At 36.5% G+C, this 24,049-nt stretch overlaps 1 protein-coding gene, 1 pseudogene and 1 gene segment (V, D, J or C); 2 read left to right on the forward strand and 1 right to left on the reverse strand.

The window, feature by feature from the left end:
- The first annotated feature begins 12,125 nt into the window (after positions 1-12,125).
- On the forward strand, positions 12,126-12,253 carry LOC114686505 (annotated as a pseudogene).
- A 4,942-nt stretch (positions 12,254-17,195) lies between these two features.
- LOC114686481 lies at positions 17,196-17,829 on the forward strand. The segment is given in 2 exon segments: positions 17,196-17,244; positions 17,450-17,829. Coding segments are annotated over 2 exon segments (429 nt in total).
- Positions 17,830-21,894: 4,065 nt separating this feature from the next.
- Positions 21,895-23,199, reverse strand: LOC114686476 (transcription factor BTF3 homolog 4-like). Its single transcript, XM_037204309.1, is given in 3 exon segments — positions 21,895-22,254; positions 22,256-22,412; positions 23,006-23,199. Coding segments are annotated over 3 exon segments (711 nt in total).
- Between the last annotated feature and the right edge of the window lie 850 nt (positions 23,200-24,049).

A 24,049-nucleotide genomic window follows, 5' to 3' on the forward strand; every position in this document is an offset into this window, starting at 1 on the left:
TAGAAAAATCTTGGGTGACTGTCTTGGCAGCCATCTGTTTCTGTCATTTTCACATTTTTTAAAGTTGCTTTTTTGCACTTCCTGTTTACTCAGTTAATGTTATTTCCTTCTCAGGTCTTTGAGGGAGTTGAAGATTAGATAGTTATAGTTTTCCTTGATAAGAAATTCAGCAAAGAAACTCACTAAAGAGGTGTAAAGTGTATAAATTTGAAAGATACCAAAAAATAGTTTTGGGTTGGTATTGCAAATTAATATTGAAGGTGAACAAGACAGAATCCTTTGGATTCACCAAGATAGGATAAATAATGATTTTTTTGTCTGAATTTGTCAAATGTTAATGGACTGGACATTATTATTGTAATTCTTGGCTGTATATATATTATACATTTATTATACTTACTGTATATAGTTTTTCTTGTATTAGTTATAAGCTTTTATTATTTTATACAAAAAGGGGAAATGTGGTGATACATTGTGTACCCTAATAAACTTATCTTGGAATCAGAGGACAGAGCCAGCCACTAGATTAGACATAGAGGACAGAGAGTGGTAGCAAACACCCTTAATCCTCTCACTTGGAAGGCAGAGATTCATCTGGATCACACTGGAAACAGAGCCAAGCAGTGGTGGCATACACTTAGAATCCTAGCACTTGAGATCTCATGCCTTTGCTTGGGAAGCACACATGCCTTAAATCCCAGAGAGTGATGGCAGGAAGCATAAGGATATATAAGGCATGAGGACCAGGAACTAGAGTCTTTTAAGCAGTTCAGGTAAGACCCTTTTGGGTGAGGGGGGGCTCAGGGGCTTTTACTCTGAGGAAACAGGAACTCTGCTCTTGAGGCAGAGGATTTCATAAGGGTAAGAACTAGTGGCTTGCTCTCTGCCTCTCTGATCTTTCAGCTCTTAGCCCAATATCTGGCTCTAGGTTTTTTTATTAATAAGACCTTTCAAGGTTCATGTTAAAGTTGGCACCATGAAGACAAACCTGTCCTTATCTTTTATTGTTGAGATATAGTGAAGAAACAGTCTTTTAAATCAATAACTATAATAGGCCATCCTTTAGGATATTATAATTGCAAGAAGACACACACTTAATATAAACAATTATATGTGGTCTATAAACCTGTCATTCTCTGCTGTATCTGTGGACTCCAAAAGCCAGTGGATCAATTTGTTTTTAAGGAATATATAGATGGTATTAGTTGACATATTATTTATATGGGGTCTTGGATTTCTGTATTATAAACATTGAATTTATTCATAAATGTGATATATATATCTAGAAAGCAGAGTCTATCAAAACAAATTCATACATTTTTTTAGTATGGAGTTGGGTATCTGGATCTCCACATTTGAAAGCAGGTATGGAGAGTTCAGAGTGATATGTGACCCATGAAGAAGAGGCAGGGAGCAGTTATATAATTTAGAAACAAAACTATCACATAGCTAGACATATGCAGGGAGTGCTAAAGTTTGGAGCACTCAGTCCTAATTGGAATATCTCCATTAAATCACTTCCCACAGGGCTCAGGAAGAAGAGGTAGAAAGAGTGTAAGAATCACAGGTAATGGAAGACACCAAGAAAACAAGGACTCTTAAGATCAACATGATTGACATGTAAACAAATGCACAGGGACTGAAGCACCCGCACAGGGTCTGCACCATCTGGGGTCCTAGAGCTGAAAGAAGTGGAACCATGCCCCATTCCTAACCAGGGGCTGTCTCCAGTTTATAATCAAGACCACATCCAAATGAAAATATAGTTTCCTGAGACGACAAATTACTCTTAAAGGTGGGTTGGATGCACAACAGCAGATGGCCAAGAGAAAATGAACTCAAAGACATGTTTGGAGGTTCCTTGCCCCTTAATGTCATGTTAGAGCTCACCATTTTTAATTTTTATCAATTATTTTTATCCTAATTTTATTATATATTTATATATATTTTTTCTCTCTTTTTACCCTACTGGTCTTTTGCTTTCAGTTTAGTGCTTATGTGGCATTCCTGAGTCTGGGAGCAACTAAGTCTATTTCTTGAGTGTTCTCCTGGGCTCTCTCCTTCTGTTTTTTATTTGGTCAATTCCAAAGTGTTAGTCATTGTTTTAATTTATTATATTATATTTATTTTACTTTATTATTTATTAAAATTATTATTTATTGCATAGAAGTCTGTTTGCTTTCTAATAATAGACAGAAAGTATTTGAATCCAAGTACAAGATAGAAGGGATGGTGGGGAGGATCTGGGAGGAGTAGAGAGGTGGAAAACCATAATCAGAGTATATTGTGAGAAAAAAAATAAATTTTCAGTAAAAGGAGATCAGAGAAGAAAAGAAGAAAGAACCAAAGAAGGGAGGAAAGAAGGAAGGAAGGCTGGAAGGAAGGAAGGAAAGAAAGAAAGACAAAGAAAAAGGAAGAGATATTGTCCATGATACTTCAGTATCCATATGTATCTGGGGTTTAATGATAATAGATACACCATATACCCTAAAATTCTATGAAAGCTGTTTCACTGTACAGTCTTCTTGTACTGTTAAGGAAATGCTAATTGCACATATCTGCTCCTTGCATTGAGTGCCTGTATAAAGCCAGTCACCAGATACTCCATTATCTCCAATCACTCATCCTAAATTTGCTCATTAAATTTGCTTATCAGATTTGCTAGTCTGATTTGTTTTCCTTTTGCGAGTAGTAAAACACTTTTAATGTTTTTAACCCTCCTTTTTCTCAACCCTTCACTCTAAATTATAAGCAATCATTTCTTCCCAAAGTACCTGCCTATTTTAATTTCCTATCACATGTGTCTACTCTCACCCCTCCAAAGACATCCCAATTTGGGGGTCCCTTTCCAGCTTCTTAGATTGAGTTATAGTCTGAGATAAACAGACAAATTAAAAAAAATTTGAAGGCATAATTCACACATCAGGAAGACATGTGGAAATTTCTATCAGGGACTAGAGTGATTCAGTCACTGTATTTTTTTCTAGGTCCATCCATTTTCCAAATTTTTTAGTAATTTTGTGATTCTTCATAGCTGAATAAAATTCCATTGTACAAATGTACATTTTAATTATCCATTTATCATGTAGTGCACATTTAAGTTGAATCCATTTCCTAGCTATTGTGAACAGATCAGAAAAATGCATGGATGTGTACTTATGTCTGCCATAGGCTATATAGTCCTTTGGCTATGTCCATGGAATGGCATAGCTGGGTCATGTGGTAGTCCTATTTGTAGTTGTTTGAGGGAATTGCACACTGATTTCACAGTGAATAAGGGCTCCCCTTTCCTCCTATTCTCAATGCACTTGAATCTTGGCAGTTCATGGTACAGTTACTAAGGATTTTTAAAATGCTCAGATGTTGTTTTTGTATAGTAAATATGCTCTAGCTTGGTTTTCTGGCCCAAGTGACAGGAATACCTCTTTCTTCAAATGAACCTGATGCAAATTTTCTCTCCTGATTTAGGCTGTCTCAGAATCATGGTCTTTTAAGTAGTGTGAAAAATCATGTCCTAGGGAAGGAATTTGAACATTCTAGAAATATATCATGGTACTCTGCATCACTCTTGGTAAGACATGCGAGATGCAATATTGTCTTTTATCTGAGAAGTGCTAAACAGATATTTAGAAATCCTGACTTCTTCTGAAATTATTCTCTACTTTATCAGATTGTAAACTTTTATAAAAATTCCATTCTCCCTACTGGAGAAATATGTCTTCCTAAGATATACAGACTTTCTAAACATGTTGTGATGCTTTGTGGAATGTTCATACAATTAAAGATGGTTTAGCTCATATTGTTAGAAACATCAAGGAAGAAAACATAATCCTAGACCATGGATATGAAATGCTCTTACTTTCAAATTTTTGATTTCACCCTCAGCATCAATAATGTGGAGGCTGAAGATGTTGCACTTTATTACTGTTGGCAGGGTAACAGCTTGCCTCCCACGGTGATAGAGACCCTAGCAAAAAAGACCAAGTGTGAGGCTGGGCTGCTTCATCTACTTCTGGTGGCGTCTTCACCTCTTCACAGTGTTTTACAGATGCAGACAGCCTTGCATTTTTCAGGTTTAATACAAATGAAGACTCCTGGGATCTCTCTTGCCTCTGAACTCTCCTCACTCCACTTCAGTTCCAGAAGCCATAACTCTAATGACTCTCATGGTGTAATCAATCTTCCTCCAGTATACTATAACTCAGAGAAAAATACCAGCCTGGATAGAGAGAAAACAATTGATTTCATGCTCTTATAAATGTTGGAAATGCATGTGAAGCATTGTTGGAACCCATAGTGTATAGTTTGAACCCATCACTGACCTCATAGAGATGAATGCTGAGACTCACTTCTCAGTTGTAACTTTCCTTAAGCACATTTTATACTAAGTGAACAAGTCTTGGGGATAAAGTGTTTTTCCTGTTTACAGTTTTATAAGAAATGGCCAAGCCAGTTTGGTGAAAATTATGCTCAAGATGAAACTGAATTCTACTTGGGCAAGAGATGTGCTTATGTGTATAAAGCAAAAAACAACACAGTGACACCTGGACACAAACCAAACAAAACCAGAGTTATCTGGGGAAAAGTAACCCAGGCCCATGGAAACAGTGGCATGGTTCATGCCAAATTCCAAAGCAACCTTCCTGCAAAGGCCATGGGACACAGAATCCGTATGATGCTGTACCCTTCCCGGATTTAAACTAATGAAAGTAAATAAATAAAAGTGGATTTGTAAAAAAAAAAATCCTAATAAGTGGTTACATTTACTACTTAATGGAAAAAAATGAAAATAGAGTTGGAAACAATAACATGTCTGGCAACCAAAGTATTCACAGAGCCCTTGGAGTTATGTTTCAATTATCATGAGTTTAGATGAGTAACAAAATGCAGTTTCTTTTATAAACAATAGAATCATAGGGAATATATGAGCATTTAGACTCATTTTTGCCACTACAAAATTTCATGGAATTAGATGAAGCTCTGTTTGTTTAGCATTTCATTAGAAAATTACCAGTGAAATGTGTATAAGTTCATGGACAGAGGCTTGCAAAAGGAGAATTACCATGGAGGTATTTCAGCTAAGTACAAAATGAATCTGAGTTGTTTCTTACTGGAGGAACATTGCAGAAAAGTATCTTCAGGCCTAAAGTTAAAAAGGCCTTTATCAAGAATTGTGTATAATAGGGTAGAGATAAGCATTTAACAAATTCTGTAAATATGACTAAGAATTTAAAATTTGCTGGGGTATGTTAGTTCATGTCTCCAAACCAGCCCTAGGGATTCTGATGCAGGAAGATCTCCATGGGCTCAAGGTTGGTCTGGTCTACAAGGCAAGATCCATGCCAGTCAAGGTTACATAGTGAGACCCTGTCTCAAAATCAAAAACAAATACACATAATTAAAAAATAGTTGGTTTTTTACTTTCATTTTATGCCCTAATTAAAATCTGAGGATGACTTTGGTGTGTGTGTGTGTGTGTGTGTGTGTGTGTGTGTGTGTAAAAATCACAAAATTGAGAAGAAGATGTTAGAAGAGGAAATGTTGGAAATGAAATTCTCAAAAGCTTTAAAAATACTATTTTAAGCATCTAATGTAAAAAAGCATTTTATGATAAAATAGGTAATCTATGTATTTAGAATTTGGTGCTAACTTTATTTCCATTGAACATTGCAATCTGAATATGTAATTTTGAAGAGAAAATATCTGAACTTCAAAAATTGTAGAGGATAAATGCAAGATGTAGACAGATGGCTGTGATTTATTTCATATATTTAATAACCAGAGCAAGTATGGACAACCAAAATTGTAGAGGATAAATGCAAGATATAAACAGATGGCTATAATTTGTTGTAGATACTCAATAACCAGGGCAACTACAGACAACTTTGGCTAAAAGTTCTCACCTGTCAAACAAGCTTTTGTTTCTTCTATTGCTAAATCGACAGCCCGCCTAGTGATATTTCGTTGGATTATTCCAAATTTTCTCATTGAAAACAGCCTGCTTTAAGATTCTACCTTAGACATTGTCAGGAAATCAAGGGGGGTGATGTTAACTCTCCTTTCTGTCCTCTGTTACAATCTCCCCAGTTTCCCAATTTCAGTAGGTCATGAGGAAGGTAATGTAGCTCAAGCACAAGACAAAGAATTCAAAATAGCAAATATGAATATGTTTAAGGACCTTAAAGAGATGATGGATATACTCCTTATTGAAGTCTGTGAAAACACAAACAGTGGAATCAAATAATGAAAAAAGTCTAAGGCATGAAAGTAGAAATAGAATCACTAAAGAAAACCCAAATTGAAATAAAACTGGAAACAAAAAATTTAGGAAATCAAAAAACAAACAAACAACAACAAAACCCCCAAATCCCAAGCACCTCAATGTTAAGCCTCACCAGCACAGTATGAGACATGAAAGAGAGACATTTAATTATTGGACACAGGGAAAATAAACTCTAGATACCCTAACCAAAGAAATTCTTAAAATTAAAAAAAATGGACACAAAACATCCAGGAAATCTAGGACACAATGATAAGACCAAATCAAAACATAATAGGAATGAAGGGAGAAGGTAACCCAGGTCAAAGACACAGAAAAATATTTTAAATAAAATAATAGAAGAAAATTTCTGAGCATAATGAAGACAGTGTCTATTAATGTAAATGAAATACACAGATATCAAATAGACAGAGCCAGAAAAGAAATTCCTCAAGATACATAATAATCCTAGCATTGCAGATATTCCAAATAGGATGGTTTAAATAAATTGTCTGAGCAACAGCCATTAGGTGACTTTATGCTCCTATCAAGGAAGTTGATAATACAAATGAGGGGTCTTTGGTGTTTCTCCAGGGACCATCTGAACCAAGGTATAAGCTAGTGAATCTGTGATGTTCGGGCCTCTCCAGACAATGCAGGCTTGGAGTACTCACACTCTCAGCTGCTTGTTGTACTTTATAGGTGATTTCACAATTCTTACCTTTATCAGACTATGTCTCTTCTGGCAGATCTTGTTTCTGTTAAATCCCCATCTTCAACTTGTATGAATCACAGAAATAAAGCAATTCCATCAGACATGATAAAGTTGAAAAAGGATTCTGAGAAATGTGCTTCTAGCAGTGCTGATAATGTAGGAAGTTAAAATAGATAGTTTGGTGAGCATTCCTGGGATCGATCCTCATTAAGTCAAATAGTAAGAAAGAATGAAGAATTACATTATATATGTATCAATACAGTAAACAAGATAACATTAAATAACCCTCCTTTTTCTTTTAAATTGCATTGCAATTCAAAGGTCATGTAGCTATTGTGCTTCTCTAAAGAGCCATGTGTCTTCTGTTTTTAGGCAGTGGTTCTACAGAGGGCCACAGATTCCTTATGATCATGACTGCAATGGAAGGGTGATCATTCTCCTTTAAGAAGTTGTTTCTTTAAATAAAACTTCTCCTGTCATAATTTTAAAATTCTCTCTCTGTATCTGTCTGTCTGTCTGTGTCTCTCTCTCTCGTTCCACACATATTCTACTGTGCGTATATATATACTTTGATGAAGTGCATGTTGAGATCTTTACTTTTTTTCTGAAATAATGTAATTATATTATGATTTTAAAAGTAAAAAATTATTTACTTTTATTGTTGTACTGAAGAAAGATTTGAATATTTAAGATAGTAATCCTTTAAGAGATAGAGATTTCCCATTCTGGTCTCTTGACAGTATTATTCACAGGCCAACATTTGCCAAATTATTAAAGTCTGTCTTATACACTTTTGTTCATGGCTCATCACTTTGGTGCTGTACTAAGTCATCCCCAAATCTCAGACAGGAATTTGCCTACATTCTACTTTAAATCAGCTCTCTGGTAATTAGTTTATATGTCAGGTGAATTGCTTGTGCCCATATGTAATGTTTTTTTTTAATGGATATGTATTTGTTCTTCCATTTGTTCAAGCTACTGTGACTGGCTGCTCACTGTCTTTTTGTATAGCTAATTGAGGTAGTATGTAGCTAGAGGTTTTTCTCTGGGTCCCACCGAGACCTGGCAGTCTGACAGCCCACTTATAAATTAAACACACAGACACTTATATTATTTAAACTGTTTGGCATAATGGCTCAGGCTTCTTGATATCTAATTCTTACATCTTAAATTTATCCATTTCTATAAATCTATACCTTGCCATGTGGCTTGTGGCTTACCGACGTCTTCACATGCTGCTTGTCATGGTGGCAACTGGCAGTGTCTCCCTCTGCCTTCCTATTCTCTCAATTCTCCTCTCTGTTAGTCACACCTATACTTCCTGCCTGGCCACTGGCCAATCAGTGTTTTATTTATTGACCAATCAGAGCAATTTAACATACAGACCATCCCACAACAATTCCCCTTTTCTTTTTTTAAAGAGGAAGGTTTTAACTTTTACACATCTCCAAAGTCAACTTGGTATATTTAGCCAAGCAGGAAGTATAGGCAAAACTAACAGAGAGGAGAATTGAGAGAATAGGAGGGCAGAGGGAGACACTGCCAGCTGCCACCATGACAAGCAGCATGTGAAGACACTGGTAAGCCACAAGCCACGTTGCAAGGTATAGATTTATAGAAATGGATTAATTTAAGATGTAAGAACTAGACAGCTAGAAGCCTGAGCCATTAGACCAAACAGTTTAAACAATATAAGTCTCTGTGTTTACTTGGTTGGGTCTGAGAGGCTGTGGGACTGGCAGGTGACAGAGATTCGTCCTGACTGTGGGCCAGGCAAAAAAAAAAAAAAAAAAAAAAAAAAAAAAAAAAAAAAAAAAAAAAACTGTAGCTACAGCAATATCTGTGGTGTCCTAACCTGTCATTTGGAACCATACATATTGGAAAGAAAATAATTATGAAAATAATTGCTAGGAAATGTAACCAAGTTAGTTGTCCTATGTAACCAATACTTGTTTATAAGCAGCTGCATTGAATATCTTGTCATTTATTTGATAACAGCAGACACACCTTGTCACAAATCTAAAAGGCATTAGCAACAAAATGATGTTCATGTTAAGCAGTCAATGACCTAGAGACAAAATTAAGAATAGTGAAAACTACGGGGGGAGCTGTGAACAACGTGTAAGCAATGCATCTACACTTACACTTTAGTGCATAGTCTCTTGCTTGTACCAGGAACCAACAAAAAAGACCCAAGAATTCAATGACCAAGTATCTGGTCACAGTGACTGAGAATGATGTGCGTTACAGAACATTGACACTGCTGCACAAAACAATCTACAGTTAATAAACCCAAATAGGCTTCATTTTCATATCTGACATGGAGGTGGCCAAATACACAAAGAGGTACCTGCTCAAGATAAATGAACATACATGGTTACATATAATCTAGTACAAAAGTACTCATAGTACCTTTATTAATAACTCACAAGGTAGAAAAATGAGAATGTCCACATGTAAAAATAAATGTTGCCATCACTAAAGGATCCAACAATAGAGACATTTTATTTACTTATTCACAGAACATGAAAAAACATTTAAAGAAATAGGTATATTCGGAAAATGAAATTAAGTCACTGAGGCACAGGAACTGTATGATTTGATTCAAATGAGACTTGAGAACTTCAAAAAATACATAATCTGCAGTGACAGCAAGAAGGTCAGAGTTTCTCTGATGTGTAAGCTTAAGAGAAATTGAATAAAAAGAACATTTCATTGTTATGAAAATTATATGTATGTTTACTATGGAAATGCTTATAGTATGCATTTATTTGTGAAACATATTCAGCAAACGAATCAGTTTCCTGATTATAATCAAGTCTATTTTCTAATACTTAGTAAGATTACAGTCAATACATTGACAAGAGAATTGAGTGACCTGCTTCCATTTTGTAATCTTGCAATGTATTATTGACTGTGAGTACAAAGTTTCATTCATGACAATCATGAGCTCAATGTCTTAATTACATTTCTCTAGTTCTCTGCAATTTAGTTATGAATGTTTACAAAAAATTTAAGTAAATTTCAAATTTGAAAACAAGACTACTTTGTTAATGTATATTTACATTTAATTTGAACCACATTGCCAATCTTTCGGCATCCTGCTAGCCTCTGATTAGTCACCACATTTTGTTTTATTATGTTCACACCTGATGTAGAAAAATACACTTTTGGGTTATTTTTCAAATTCAAGAAACCCACATAACTCTCTCCTCTATATACACTGCCATACAGACCAGGGTATTTGCATATTGCTCCCTGGGGAGGTCCCTGCCTTGCTGTCCTGAGATAAATGCTCAACTGTCCTCTTGCCTTTACTCTCCTAAGTTCATTCTTCAAAATGATGTGCCCTGTCCAGTCCCTGTTTCTGTTTATGCTCTGGATTCTGGGTAAGATAATGAGATGCAGGAAGATAATGGGAATGGAGGGTGGGAACTAGTTGCCTCTGTATGATATCCATGTGTGATGAGGCAGGTCCCATTCTCCAGGATGCACATGTTACATGTTTTTAGTTACAGGACAATGAGAAATTCTAGTGAGACAGGAGCTGAGCTAGGATGAAGATTTTGATGTAGATGGGAAGGGGTGCTGTAGATTATGAACTTGAGGACCTTCCATTCACTGGTTTTGTAAAAAAAAAAGCATTTGATATATTTTTTAAAATCATAAAACATACCAGGATCTCACTTGGAATGAGTAACAAAGGAATTCACAAAGAGTGCTTGAGAAGTTTTAACATGACTTTGTACTATTCTGTTATAATTTTTCAGGAACCAGTGGTGATGTTGTGCTGACCCAGACTCCACTCTCTTTGCCGGTTACCATTGGACAATCAGCCTCCATCTCATGCAGGTCAAGTCAGAGCCTCTTACAACGTAATGGAGAAACCTATTTGTATTGGTTCCTACAGAAGCCAGGCCAGTCTCCAAAGCTCCTAATCTATTTGGTGTCCAAAAGGGTTACAGGGGTTCCAGACAGGTTCAGTGGCAGTGGGTCAGGGACAGACTTCACACTCAAGATCAGCAGAGTAGAGGATGAGGATTTGGGAGTTTATTACTGCATGCAAGCTACATATGCTCCTCCCACAGTGATACAGACCTTAACAAAAACCTCTTGCTTCAGGCAGCTCAGCTGCCAATGTGCTGCTTGACTGGAGAGGAGAAGAGCACTCTGCTGTTGTGTAAGGGGGAGGTGCTGGGGAACTTCATAATTGCAGCTGAGAGCCCTGGCTAGACTCATCTGGTTCAATGAGTGATTTGGTTAGACCTCAAGTGCCATCAATTTCTCATCTTTCTAGCTGCAGCAGGCATATTATTGCTTTTGTATCAAGAGAATTTCATCTCATCAATCTAGTTTATTGTTGAATATTTTAACCATTTAATATTTTTCATTAATTTCTTCAGCTTAATTATTTTGCTTAATTTTAATTATATTGTTGTTAATGTTATATACCAGATCATGGGGACCCCCAAAAGACCACCATAGAGATCTTGTCTCACATGTAAAAGAAAAGAGCGTTTATTTCAAATCCAGAGCTTGGTCCCTGTCTGTCCAACACAGTGACGAGAGCAGAGAGCACAAACCTCAGGTGGGGTGGGGTTTTTATCATAGCAGAGGTTGGGGTGAGGAGATTTCCAGAGTTCAGGACCCTTATTGGCTGACAATTGTCCAGGGGTATCTATAAATCAAAATATAGGTGTGTGCTAGACTCAAGGACATCTGACCACCTTATCTAATGGTTAGAATGTTTGCGATGATGGGTACTTCATCCCTGGGTGGATCCCTGGGTGGTATCAGTTTAAGGCTTTCTTAGATCTGGGTGTTGCCTGCCAGTAAGCCTGTTACAGAAGCTGTGTCTAGGCCCCTAAGCCTGTCATGGTTGCTGTGTGTTCAAGCTGTGTTGGGGCCCTCCACAGTTAAACTCTCATTAACTTAGGTTTCTATATGTCTATATTCTCTTTATATATATTCTCTCTCTCTCTCTTCTCTCCCTCTCTCTCTCTCTCTCTCTCTCTCTCTCTCTATATATATATATATATATATATATATATATATATATATATATATAAATTGAATATATATATATATATATATATATTCAGTATCTATATTCCCTTTAATCTTTCTACATAGATTTAAGAAATTGTTTTGATACTTACCTGGCAGGGGAGATACCATGATCACGAGGGTGGTTTTCCCAGGGCGAGGCTTATCCATTGCACTCAGGATGTGCTGACCCCTGTGATTTCCCCAAATGCGGGAAACTCGAGTGCTTAAAAAAAATGTTTTGAATATCTTGTGAAAGAATTACATTTTCTTGTTTTTCCTTTCTTTATTATTAAGAAATTTTCTACTCATTTTACATACCAACCACTGATCCCCCTGTGGTGATGTTTTTTTTTTCTGTTTCCATTTTTATGTCTTGTGGTTTTTATTTTTTTATTTTTTATTTTTATTTTACTTGTGCTAAAATGTGTTGATATTTTATTTGTCTGTTAATAAATAAAGTTTGCCTGGAGATCAGAGGTAATAGCAAGACATTAATACAAAAGTCAGGCAGTGGTAGCACACACCCTTAATCCAATCACTTGGCAGGCAGGGTCTCTGTGTGTTCAAGGACACACTAGGGAACAGCCAAGTGTGGTGACACATGCCTTTAATCCTAGTACCAATGATAGAGACCTGGAGGACTATACACACAGGCAGTAACAAGGAAGTGAGGTAGCTGGGCTAAGTTCCAATGAGAGGGCAAAAAAGCAAGGAAATAAAGGTGCAGATTAGATAATGAGTCATGTTATGGAAGCAACAGAGCTGGTGAGGTAAGATGGTTTGTGGCTCTCACTGTTTCCCTGATCTCTAAGGCTTTCACTCCTATATTTGGCTCTGTGTTTTTTTACTTAATAAGACTGTTTAGAAAATTGTCTACATCCCCACTCCTCCCTCTTCCTTACCCCCTATAACCTTACCCAATCCTCCCCCCATTCCCACCTCCTCCAAGTCAAGTTCTCCCATGGGGAGTCAGCAGAGCCTGGTACATTCAGTTGAGACAGGTCCAAGTTCCCACCCCTTTCACCAAGGCTGCACACGGTGTCACAACTTAGGCACTGGGCCCCCAAAAGCCCACTTGCACACCAGAGACAGATCCCAATCCCCCAGCCTGGGAGCCTCCCAAATAGTTCAAGTTAAACAACTGCCTCAAGTATCCAGAGGGTTAATCCAGTCCCATGAAGCTCCACAGCTATTGGTGCACAGTTTATGGGTTTCCACTAGTTTGGCTTGCTGTTCATGGACATTTTCCCATCATGAACTCCAAGTTCCTTTCTTTTAGAATCGCTTGTCTCTCTCATCATTTGGACTCCCAGAGCTCAGCCTGGTACCCAGCCATGGATCTCTGCATCTACTTCTATCATTGAACAGGATGACTGCTCTATAGTGACAGTTAGGGTATTCACTAATCTGGTTACCAGGGTAGACAAGTTCATGAACCCTCTCAGCTACTGCTAGTAGATATCTACAGAACCTTATAGATATCTACAGAACATTCCATCCTAACAAAAAAGAATGTACCTTCTTCTCAGCACCCCATGGAACCTTCTCTAAAATTGACCACATACTTGGCCACAAAGCAAATCTCAACAGATACAAAACAATTGTAATAACCTCCTGTGCTCTATCAGACCACCATGGTTTAAAGTTAGATTTCAACAACAACAAAAACTACAGAAAACCTACAATCTCATGGAAACTGAATAATGCTCAACTGAATCACCAATGGGTTAAGGAAGAAATAAAGAAAGAAATTAAAGACTTCCTAGAGATCAACGGAAATGAAGACACCACATACCCAGACTTATGGGACACTATGAAAGCAGTGCTAAGAGGGAAATTCATAGCACTAATTGCCCACTTAAAGAAGTCAGAGAAATCTCAAACTAGTGACTTAACAGCACACCTGTAAACTCTAGAACAAGAAGAAGCAAAGTCTCCCAGGAAGAATAGACACCAGGAAATTATCAAAGTGAGAGGAGAAATCAATAAAATAGAAACAACAAGAACAATACAAAAAAAATTAATGAAACAAAGAGTTGGTTCTTTGAGCAAATCAGCAAGATAGACAAGCCCTTATCCAAACTAACCAAAAGACAGAGATAGAGAATCCAAATCAACAAAATCAGAAATTAAAAGGGGGACATAACAACAGACATTGAGGAAATCCAGAGAATCATCAGGTCATACTTTAAAAACTTCTACTCCACAAAAATGGAAAATCTAAAAAAATGGATAATTTTCTGGATAGGTACCACATACCTAAGTTAAATCAAGACCAGATAAACTATTTAAATAGTTCAATAACCCCTAAGGAAGTGGAAGCAGTCAATAAAAGTCTCCCAACCAAAACAAGTCCAGGACAAGATGGTTTCAGCACAGAATTCTACCAGATCTTCAAAGAAGTGTTAATACCAATACTCTCTAAATTGTTCCACACAATAGAAACAGAAGGAACTTTACCAAACTCCTTCTATGAGGCTACAATTACCCTGACTCCTAAACCAAACAAGGATACAACAAAGAAAGAGAACTACAGACCGATCTCCCTCATGAATAAAATACTGGCAAACAGACTCCAAGAACACATCAAAACAATTATCCACCATGATCAAGTAGGCTTCATCCCAGGGGTGCAAGGGTGGTTCAACATATGAAATTCTGTCAATGTAATACACCATATAAACAAACTAAAAGAAAAAAAAAACATGATCATCTCACTAGATGCAGAAAAGGCATTTGACAAAATCCAATACCCCTTCATGATAAAAGTCGTGGAGTGATCAGGAATACATGGAACACACCTAAACATAATAAATGCAATTTACAGCAAGCCAACAGCCAACATCAAATTAAATGGAGAGAAACTCAAAGCAATTCCACTAAAATCAGGAATGAGGCAAGGCTGTCTACTCTCCCCATACTTATTCAATATAGTACTTGAAGTTCTAGCCAGAGCAATAAGACAACATAAGGAGATTAAGGGGATACAAATTAGAAAGGAAGAAATCAAGCTTTCCCTATTTTCAGATGACATGATAGTACAGTTGAGTTAACCCAAAGAGTCCACCAAGGAACTGATACAGCTTATAAACACCTTCATCAACATAGCAGGATACAAGATCAACTCAAAAAAATCAGTAGACCTCCTATATACAATGGACAAAGAAGCTAAGAAGGCAATTAGAGATACATCACCCTTTACAATAGCCACAAATGACATAAACCTTGGGGTAGCACTAACCAAGCAAGTGAAGGACCTATATGACAAGAACTTTAAGTCCCTGAAAAAAGAATTTGAAGAAGATGTCAGAAAATGGAAAGATCTCCCATGCTCATAGATAGGCAGGACCAACATAGTAAAAATGGCAATTTTACCAAAAGCAATCTACAGATTCAATGCAATCCCCATCAAAATACCAACACAATTCTTCACAGACCTGGAAAGAATAATACTCAACTTCATATGTGAAAACAAAAAACCCAGGATAGCCAAAAGAATCCTGTACAATAAGACAACGTCTGGAGGCATCACAGTCTTCGACTTCAAGCTCTACTATAAAGCTACAGTAATGAAAACAGCTTGGTATTGGCATAAAAACCAACATGTGGACCAATGGATTTGATTTGAAGACCCTGACATTAATCTGCACACCTATGACATGTAATTTTTGACAAAGAAGCCAAAAGTGTACAGTGGAAAAAGAAAGCATCTTCAATAAATGGTGCTGGCATAACTGGATATCAATGTGTAGAAGGCTGCAAATAGATCCATATCCATCACTTTGCACAAAACTTAAGTTTCAGTGGATCAAGGACTTCAACATAAATCCAGCTACTCTGAACCTGCTAGAAGAGAAAGTAGGAAGTAGTCTTGAATGCATTGGCATAGGAGATCACTTCCTAAATATAACACCAGTAGCACAGACACTGAGAGAAACAATCAATCAATGTGACCTCTTGAAACTGAGAAGCTTTTGTAGAGCAAAGGATACGGTCAACAAGGCAAAGTGGCAGACTGTAGAATGGGAAAAGGTCTTCCCCAACCCCACATTTGACAGAGGACTGATATCCAGAATATATAAGGAATTCAAAAAATTAGACATCAAAACGACCAACAGTCCAATTAAGAAGTGGGCTATAGTACTAAACAGAGAATTCTCAACAGAGGAAACTCAAATGGCTGAAAGACATTTAAGGAATTGCTCAACATCCCTAATCATCAGGTCATCATTGCTCTAGAGTCTTGGCAACTCATGGTGCAGCTAATGACCATTTAAAAAATTTTCAGATTTATATATATTTATATATAATATTTATATAATATTATATATATAATAAATATACTCTAGATTGATCATCTGGCCCAAGTGATACGAATACTTCTTTCTTCAAATGGACCTGATGCAGTTTTCTCTCCTGATTTAGGCTGTCAGAATCATGGTCTTTTAAGTAGTGTGAAAAATCATGTACTAGGGAAAGAATTTGTTTGAACATTCTAGAAATACATCCAGGTCACTCTACATCATTCTTAGTGGTAAGACAAGCTAGGTTCAATATTGGCTTTAATCTGGGAAGTGCTAAACAGATATTTAGAATTTCTGATCACTTAATTTCTTCTCTACTGTGTCAGACTATAAACTTTTATAAAGCTTCAATTCTCCCTATTGGAGAAATCTGTCTTCCTTAGACATCCAGGCTTTCTAATTTCTTGTCCATGATATCTCAATAATATGCTATCTATCTCTTTACTACCATATGCTGTGATGCTCAGTGAATATTCAGACAATTAAAAATGCTTCAGCTCATATTATAAGAAACGCCAAGTAAGAAAATATAATCCTGGACCAAGACCATAGATATGAGATGCTCTTCCTTTCAAACTTCTGAATTTATTCAAGATACTTACTTAGACTGTGCTAATATTGCACCCTTGTATGTGCAATTCAAGCACAAGTCACTTTCATATCTTAACATCTCATGAAGTAACCACAAGGGGGACACATAATTCAAGATGACAAAGAGAAGTTCTTTATTGTAATCAATATGAAGACAGTATCATTTGCATAATTACCTCTTCCTTCTAGTGTTCCTGTTCCTGCCTCTTACAATATTATAAGAAGGTCTTTCTACAGGTTGTGTCATGACACACTTATACTCAGGGAAAGAAGGAAGATGGTGTCCACATCTCAGCTTTTTGAGCTTCTGCTCTTCTGGGTTTCAGGTAAGAGTGATTACACATGTCCAAAAGTGGAGACAGTAATTAAAGACAGAAATTTTACATCATTAGGAAGTCCAGCATCACATGGAATTTGACTTCCTGTTGAAAGAAATTGATACAAAAAAATCTTATCTTTTAAAAAAGTAGTTTAGAAGTGACTTTCAGATGTAATGTCATGTTCTGCCCAATATTTCTTGTATGTTTTCAGCCTCCAGAGGTGACATTGTGCTGACTCAGTCTCTAGCCACCTTGTCTGTGATTCCAGGGGAAAGAGTCACCATGACTTGCAAGGCCAGCCAGGGTATTTACACAAGCATACACTGTTATCAGCAAAAACCAAATGAGGTTCTAAGGCTTCTCATCAAGTTTGCTTCTGGTTCTGTCTCCAGGATCCCCTCCAGGTTCAGTGGCAGTGGATCATGGACAGATTTCACCCTCAGCATCAACAATTTGGAGGCTGAAGGTGTTGTAATTTATTACTGTCAACAGAGTAACAGCTGGCCTCCCACGGTGATAGAGACTCTAGAGAAAAAAAAAAAAAAGCAGGGAAACCGAAGTCTGAGGCTGGCCTTCTTCAGCTGCTTCTGATGGTGTCCTCACCTTCTTGAAAGTATTTCACAGATGAGGACAGCCTTCCAGATTACAGGGAAAATACAAATGAAGAAGCCTGGATTGCTCTTTTGCCTCTGAACACTCTTCATCCCACTTCATCTCCATAATACATAGCAGCCTACAATATTTTCCTGGTAATCAATCTTTGTCCAGTGTACTACAACCCAGAGAAAATCCTAGCCTGGATAGAGAGAAAACAATTGATTCCATGCTCTTATAATTGTTGGAAGTACAAACGAGGCATTGCTTGAAACCATAGCATATACTATACTCTTGTCCTCACAGAGGTGAAAGCTGAGACTCACTGCTTCATGTCTCAGTTGCAACTTTCCCTATGCACATTTTATAGTAAGTGAATAAGTATTGAGCATAGAGTGTTTTTCCTGTTTATCGATTTATATGAACTACCCAATCTAGTTTTGTGAAAACTGCAAATTTCTTGGTAAGTGGTTAAAGTTACTACTTAATATGAAAAAAAAAAAAGTAGAGTTGGAAACAATAACATGTCTGTCAACCTAAGTTTCCATAGATCTCTTGGAGTTATGTCTCAATTATCATTAGTTCAGATGAGTAACAAAATTCAGTTTCTTTTATAAACAATGGAATCATGGGAGATATACCAGTTTTTAGATTCCCCTTTGCCACTACAGAATTTCATGGAAATACATGAAGCTCTCTGTGTTAGCATTTTATTAGAAAAAATGTCAGTGAAATGTCTGTAAGTTCATTGACAGAGTCTTGCAAAAGGAGAATTACCATTGAGGTATTATAGCTAAATATGAATAGAAATCTGAGTTATCTCTTACTGAAAGAATGTTGCAGAAAGAATCTGTATGCCTCAAGTAAGAGAGCCTTCATCAAGGATTTTGTTTAATAGAGTAGAGATAACCATTAAACAATTCTGCAAACATTACTAAGAATTTAAAATTTGGTGAAGTTTGTTGGTTCATGTCTAAAAACCAACAATTGGGATTCTGAGGCAGGAGGATCTCGACGAGTTTAAGGCCAGTCTGATCTACATGGCAAGATTCAGGCCAGTCAAGGCTACATAATGAGACCCTGTTTCAAAACAAAGGCAAATAATTAAAAAATTAGCTGGTTGGAAATTTTCATTTTGTTTCCTAATTGAAATCTGAGAGTAACTTTGGTGTGTGTGTGTGTGTGTGTGTGTGTGTGTGTGTGTGTTATATGTGTAAGACAAGGGAGTAAACCATAGGTAGGCTTAAAGATCCTCCTCTATCACTCTTCATTTTTACTTTTTGAGATCGGATCTCCTGTGGAGTGGGGAATTTTCATTGGCTAGAATACCTCATCAGAGAGCCACTTTGATCTGCTTGTGTCTATGCCTTAGTGCTGGAGTTACAGATAATGTGGCTAAACCTGGCTTTAATGTGAGTGTTGGAAATTGAAATTTGGGTTCCATTATTTCATTGCAAGTACCTTACAGAGACATATCCTTGACATTGAAACTAATTTATTAAAAATAATAAAACATTTTTGACCCTTAGGACAAGTCTTTTGAGGTTAATGCATTTTAATACCAAGATCAATTATTTTCATCAACTTAGGTCCAGTTTCCTGCTCATGAATTAATTAGCAATGTAGGATTCACAATCTCAGCATTGTGAATACCTTCCACTCACAGCACTAAAGGTACCTTTATGAAAAAATTACATATGTTTATATTTGGCGTGAATGAGTACCCCAAATACGACCTTCTATCCAATGTTTAAAAAATGTATTTTAAAATGTTAGGATTTTGTGTTTGGTTCCATAGTTATGCAGACTCATCAATTTATGCTTCTGGTACCTGTTATTCAGTGAAAATCCTATGAAATTTATTTAGACTATGTACCATGATCTCATAAACCTCAATGTCAAGAAAGAATAAAGAGATAATTTATGTAATACTTTAGTTTTTGTGTGTGAAGAGAAGATGCCTGCATGTAGTGATTTTTTATATGTGTTTTAAAAACTTACTTTTCTCTACAAATTGAGATAACCTTCCTATAATTTAAAATTTGTTGTTCTCAATATTTACTTTTATGCCTTAAACAATTTTGATAATTTCACATACATATAATGTGAGTTGTGGACAATTTTACACAGTATTACCTCTTCTCATTCCTACCTCTGACACATTTGACTTTTTTCCATGCCAACAAGAACCCTCTGAAAAAATGGGTTTATTTGTGGTTACTAGACTGATACAACTTATACAACTTGATTACATAAGATAAGATGAATAACTGACCTCAGATAGGACTTGAAGATTTTTCTGTCAACAAATGGCATTGTCCAAAGTGAATTTATTACCTGATCATCCTTCCCCCAAACTACCACTCATAGAAGATAATAGAGAAGCAGACATTTGCTCCCATTAGTAAAAAAAGAAGCAGGCATTTTACATTTTTGTTTTCAAAAATATAAATCAATTTATTTTAATAAACTTACAAACAAAAACACTAACCAACAGATTAAAGTAACCACTCTAACAATACTGCCTAACTCCCAATCCCGACTCATCTCAATGAACTTCAGTTGGAAAAGCCATCATATAATATAATCATTATATAAAAATGTGTATCTTTATATTCCCATGGGTCCTCTTGTTTATATTCTGTCCTTACTATTACCTTTTCTTGATCTTCATTCTACATTCTGTACTATATGAACAATTACAGCTTCCCACCTTAATTTTTAGTCTTGTTTGCAGTTTCCTTATAATTTGCATTATTAAAGGCAAAAAGTCATGAAATCAGCAATGCAGCTACCTAAGCAAGACCAGCATAAGACAACAATAGTGAACATGTCAGCTCAGTAGGGAAAATTTCACACAGCCCCAGAACTTGTTGAATTGCTACAGGCAATCAAAGCTTGCTGAGAGAGGAGAAATCAATCTTCTCCAGGGGTGAACCTCTTAGTAGGTTATTAAATCACAAGTAGTCAGCCATAAACACATATGCACAAGATCAATATTAAATGTACTCTTAGGTAGTGTGTGTTTAGAAAACAATTAAACTAAAAGTTCTCACCTGTCAAATATGCTTTTGTTTCTTCTATTGCTAAATTGCCAGTCCACCTAATGATATTTTTGTTTGCATTATTCCCAATTTTCTCATTGAAAAGAGTCTGCTTTAAGAATCTACCTTAAGAAACCCTGTCTCCAAAAACCAGAAAAAAAAAAAAAGATTCTACCTTAGATATTGTCAGGAAATCAAGGGAGCAACAGGCTAGAAGTGTAACAGCTGCATGAAAATTTAATTGGTATTGTATTTTGAAAGTTCTTGAGCTGATACCATTACTTGGCCCGTGAGCTTTAGCAACAGTGTTTGAGCAGTTGAATGGAAAACATAGAAGGAAACCCAGCACGCACACACACACACACACACACACACACACACACACACACACACACACACAAATGTTTTACCCATTAAGGAAGTTATCAGGCAATGAAAGAGACTTTTGTTCTACATGTGATTAAAATTGGTATTTTTTATGTGCCCATGAGATAAGAGAGAATCTGGACAGATGACAGATTTAAATATGACCACTTAGCATGTAGCAGTTGTTAAGTGAAGCCCTGGAGGTCCTCAGAAAGAGGCACTATAAACGGAAATGTCACCCTCTCCACTCCATTGCTACATTGCTCTTTAGTTCACCAAGATTTTCTTTTCTTTCTTTTATTATTTGTTTCATTTCTAGTGGGAAAGTAAGAAGACAGATATAACTGTTATCCAATTTTCTGTCCATCATGTATACACACACTCTCACACATACATATCAAACACACCAAAAGTGCCCCACCAGAGAAAAAGCCATCTTCAAATTGAAGTATTTCATATTCTGAACAAAAGAATACATCCTGGGAAGAAGTGATGATGTGAAATCAAATGACAGAGAACTTCTGAACAAACAGCTTTATTAATACTCACAATATTTATATTACTGAAACATTACCAGGTAATGTTCTCCATTCCGTAAATCTTTGGAACCACAGAGCTGATTGTTAAATATAGTCCATGCTGGTTCCAAAACTCAGAAGAATTTAGTTTCATTTTTCAATGTTTCATAAGCATTTTCTACAAGATCTGGAATATCACTAGCATCTTCATCTATGTCTTCTGGTTTTGGGGATTTCCTATTCCATACTTGCCATGGAAAATGTTCAGCTAGCTTTCTAAGGCTCCTTCTGTCAGCAGCAAGCTGACTTAATATTCCAGGAAGCATTTCTATAACTGGTATGTCTTCTGTGTGAACAGTAATTGCAAAGTTGTTGGTAGAAAGGGAAGTATGGACTTTGGGATTATTTAAATGAATAATCCTTCCATCATTGTCTTTAATCATGTTTATCTCTTCAATACTAGCTGTATTATTCACAACTAGTTTTTTTTTTTTTTTGATAACTCTGAAGCCTTTTGTCTTCAGCTGTAAATGTCCTAAGTACCACCTTCTCTGTTTTGAGTGCTATGCTCTTGCCCCCTATCTGGACTTGAGCTTGAAATCTCCTAACTTTTCTTGATTCATGCTTTTGGTTAATCCACAGCAGAGAGGTTCTTCCAATACCAGCATGCAGCAAGAGCAAGATGGCTCTATCTCAACAAGCTTTGCTAAGAGCCACCTGGAGGTCTACAAATCCAAGATTAAGGGACACACAGCTCTACCTAGATTTAAAAGTAGAAAACTCTAGACCTCAGTCTGTATTAGGGTAGTTCTTCACTTATCCCTTCCCTACATTACAACAAGTATTCATAAAAATATTTTAAATTGAAATAGAATCATGTCACTTTCTTCTTTCTTTCCCCAAGATCCTCTTAGGTAGCCTTCTTTCATTTCCTCTCACTTCTCCCCCAACTCTCAAGTTGATAGCCTTTTTTCCTGAAATTATTATTGTTACATATATGTATGGGTGTGTGTGTGTGTGTGTGTGTGTGTATGTATGCACAAGTTTATAAACACAAACTGCTGAGTCTCAGCCACAATGCATACATCTACATCACAGCAGCAGTATCTATGGCTCAGGGAACATTATGGAAGAGGGAGTAGGGAGATTGTATGGGAAGGAGTGCCAGGAAGTCTCTATAACAGTCTCTCTTAAAAATGACTAAACTTGCTTTCAGGTTCCTCTCATCTCACATTACTTCACTACCCTAGGGACTTTGCTGAACTTGCTTTGCACTCAGATTTCCATCCTCCTATAGCCTTATCTGCACTCTCTCCTAGCCTATTCCTATGCTTTGTGTCAGCCACCCATACTGAGAAGTACTCTCCACTGGGATCCCCAATGGGTGCACCAGGCTGAGACTCAAGTAGGTGATGTTCACTCTCCTTTCTGTCCTCCATTACAGTCTCTCCAGTTACCCAATTTTATAAGGTCATAAGAAATATAATGTAGCTGAGGCACAAGACAAGGAATTCAAAACCATAATTGTGAATATGTTTAAGGACTTTAAAGAGGTGATGGATAAAACCCTTAGAGAAGTCTATAAAAACACAAACAGTAGAATCAAATAATGAAAAAAAATCAAGACATGAAAGTAGAAATAGTATCACTAGAGAAAACCCAAATTAAAAAAAAAACTGGAAATAAAAAATTAAGGAATTCAAATCCTAACAAACAAGCAAACAAACAAACAATAACAACAGAACCAAAAATATCAATCACCTCAGTGGTAAGCATCACTAGCAGAGTATAAGACATGGAAGAAGGACTTTCAGGTATTGGAGACAGGCAAAAGAAACAGATACCCTATCCAAAGAAATTGTTAAGATTAAAAAAAAATGGACACAAAACATCCAGGAAATCTAGGGCACAATGATAAGACCAAATTTAAAAAAAAAATAGGAATGAAGGGAAAGATAACCCAGGTCAAAGGCACAGAAAAATATTTTCAATGAAATAATAGGGGAAATTTTCCCTGGCTTAATGAAGACAGTGTCTATTAAGGTAAATGAAACACACAAAATATCAAATAGACAGAGCAAGAAAAGAAATTCCTCAAGATACATAATAATCCTAGCACTGTAGATATTCCAAACAGAATGGTTTAAATAAGTTGTCTGAGCAATAGCCATTAGGCAACTTTATGCTCATATCAAGGAAGTTGATAATAGAAATGAGGGGTCTTTGGTGTTTCTCCAGAGATCATCTGAATCAAGGTGTAAGCTAGTGAATCTGTGGTGCTCAGGCCTA

The sequence above is a fragment of the Peromyscus leucopus genome, chromosome 3 (genome assembly GCF_004664715.2).
Source record: "Peromyscus leucopus breed LL Stock chromosome 3, UCI_PerLeu_2.1, whole genome shotgun sequence".
Taxonomy (NCBI): domain Eukaryota; kingdom Metazoa; phylum Chordata; class Mammalia; order Rodentia; family Cricetidae; genus Peromyscus; species Peromyscus leucopus.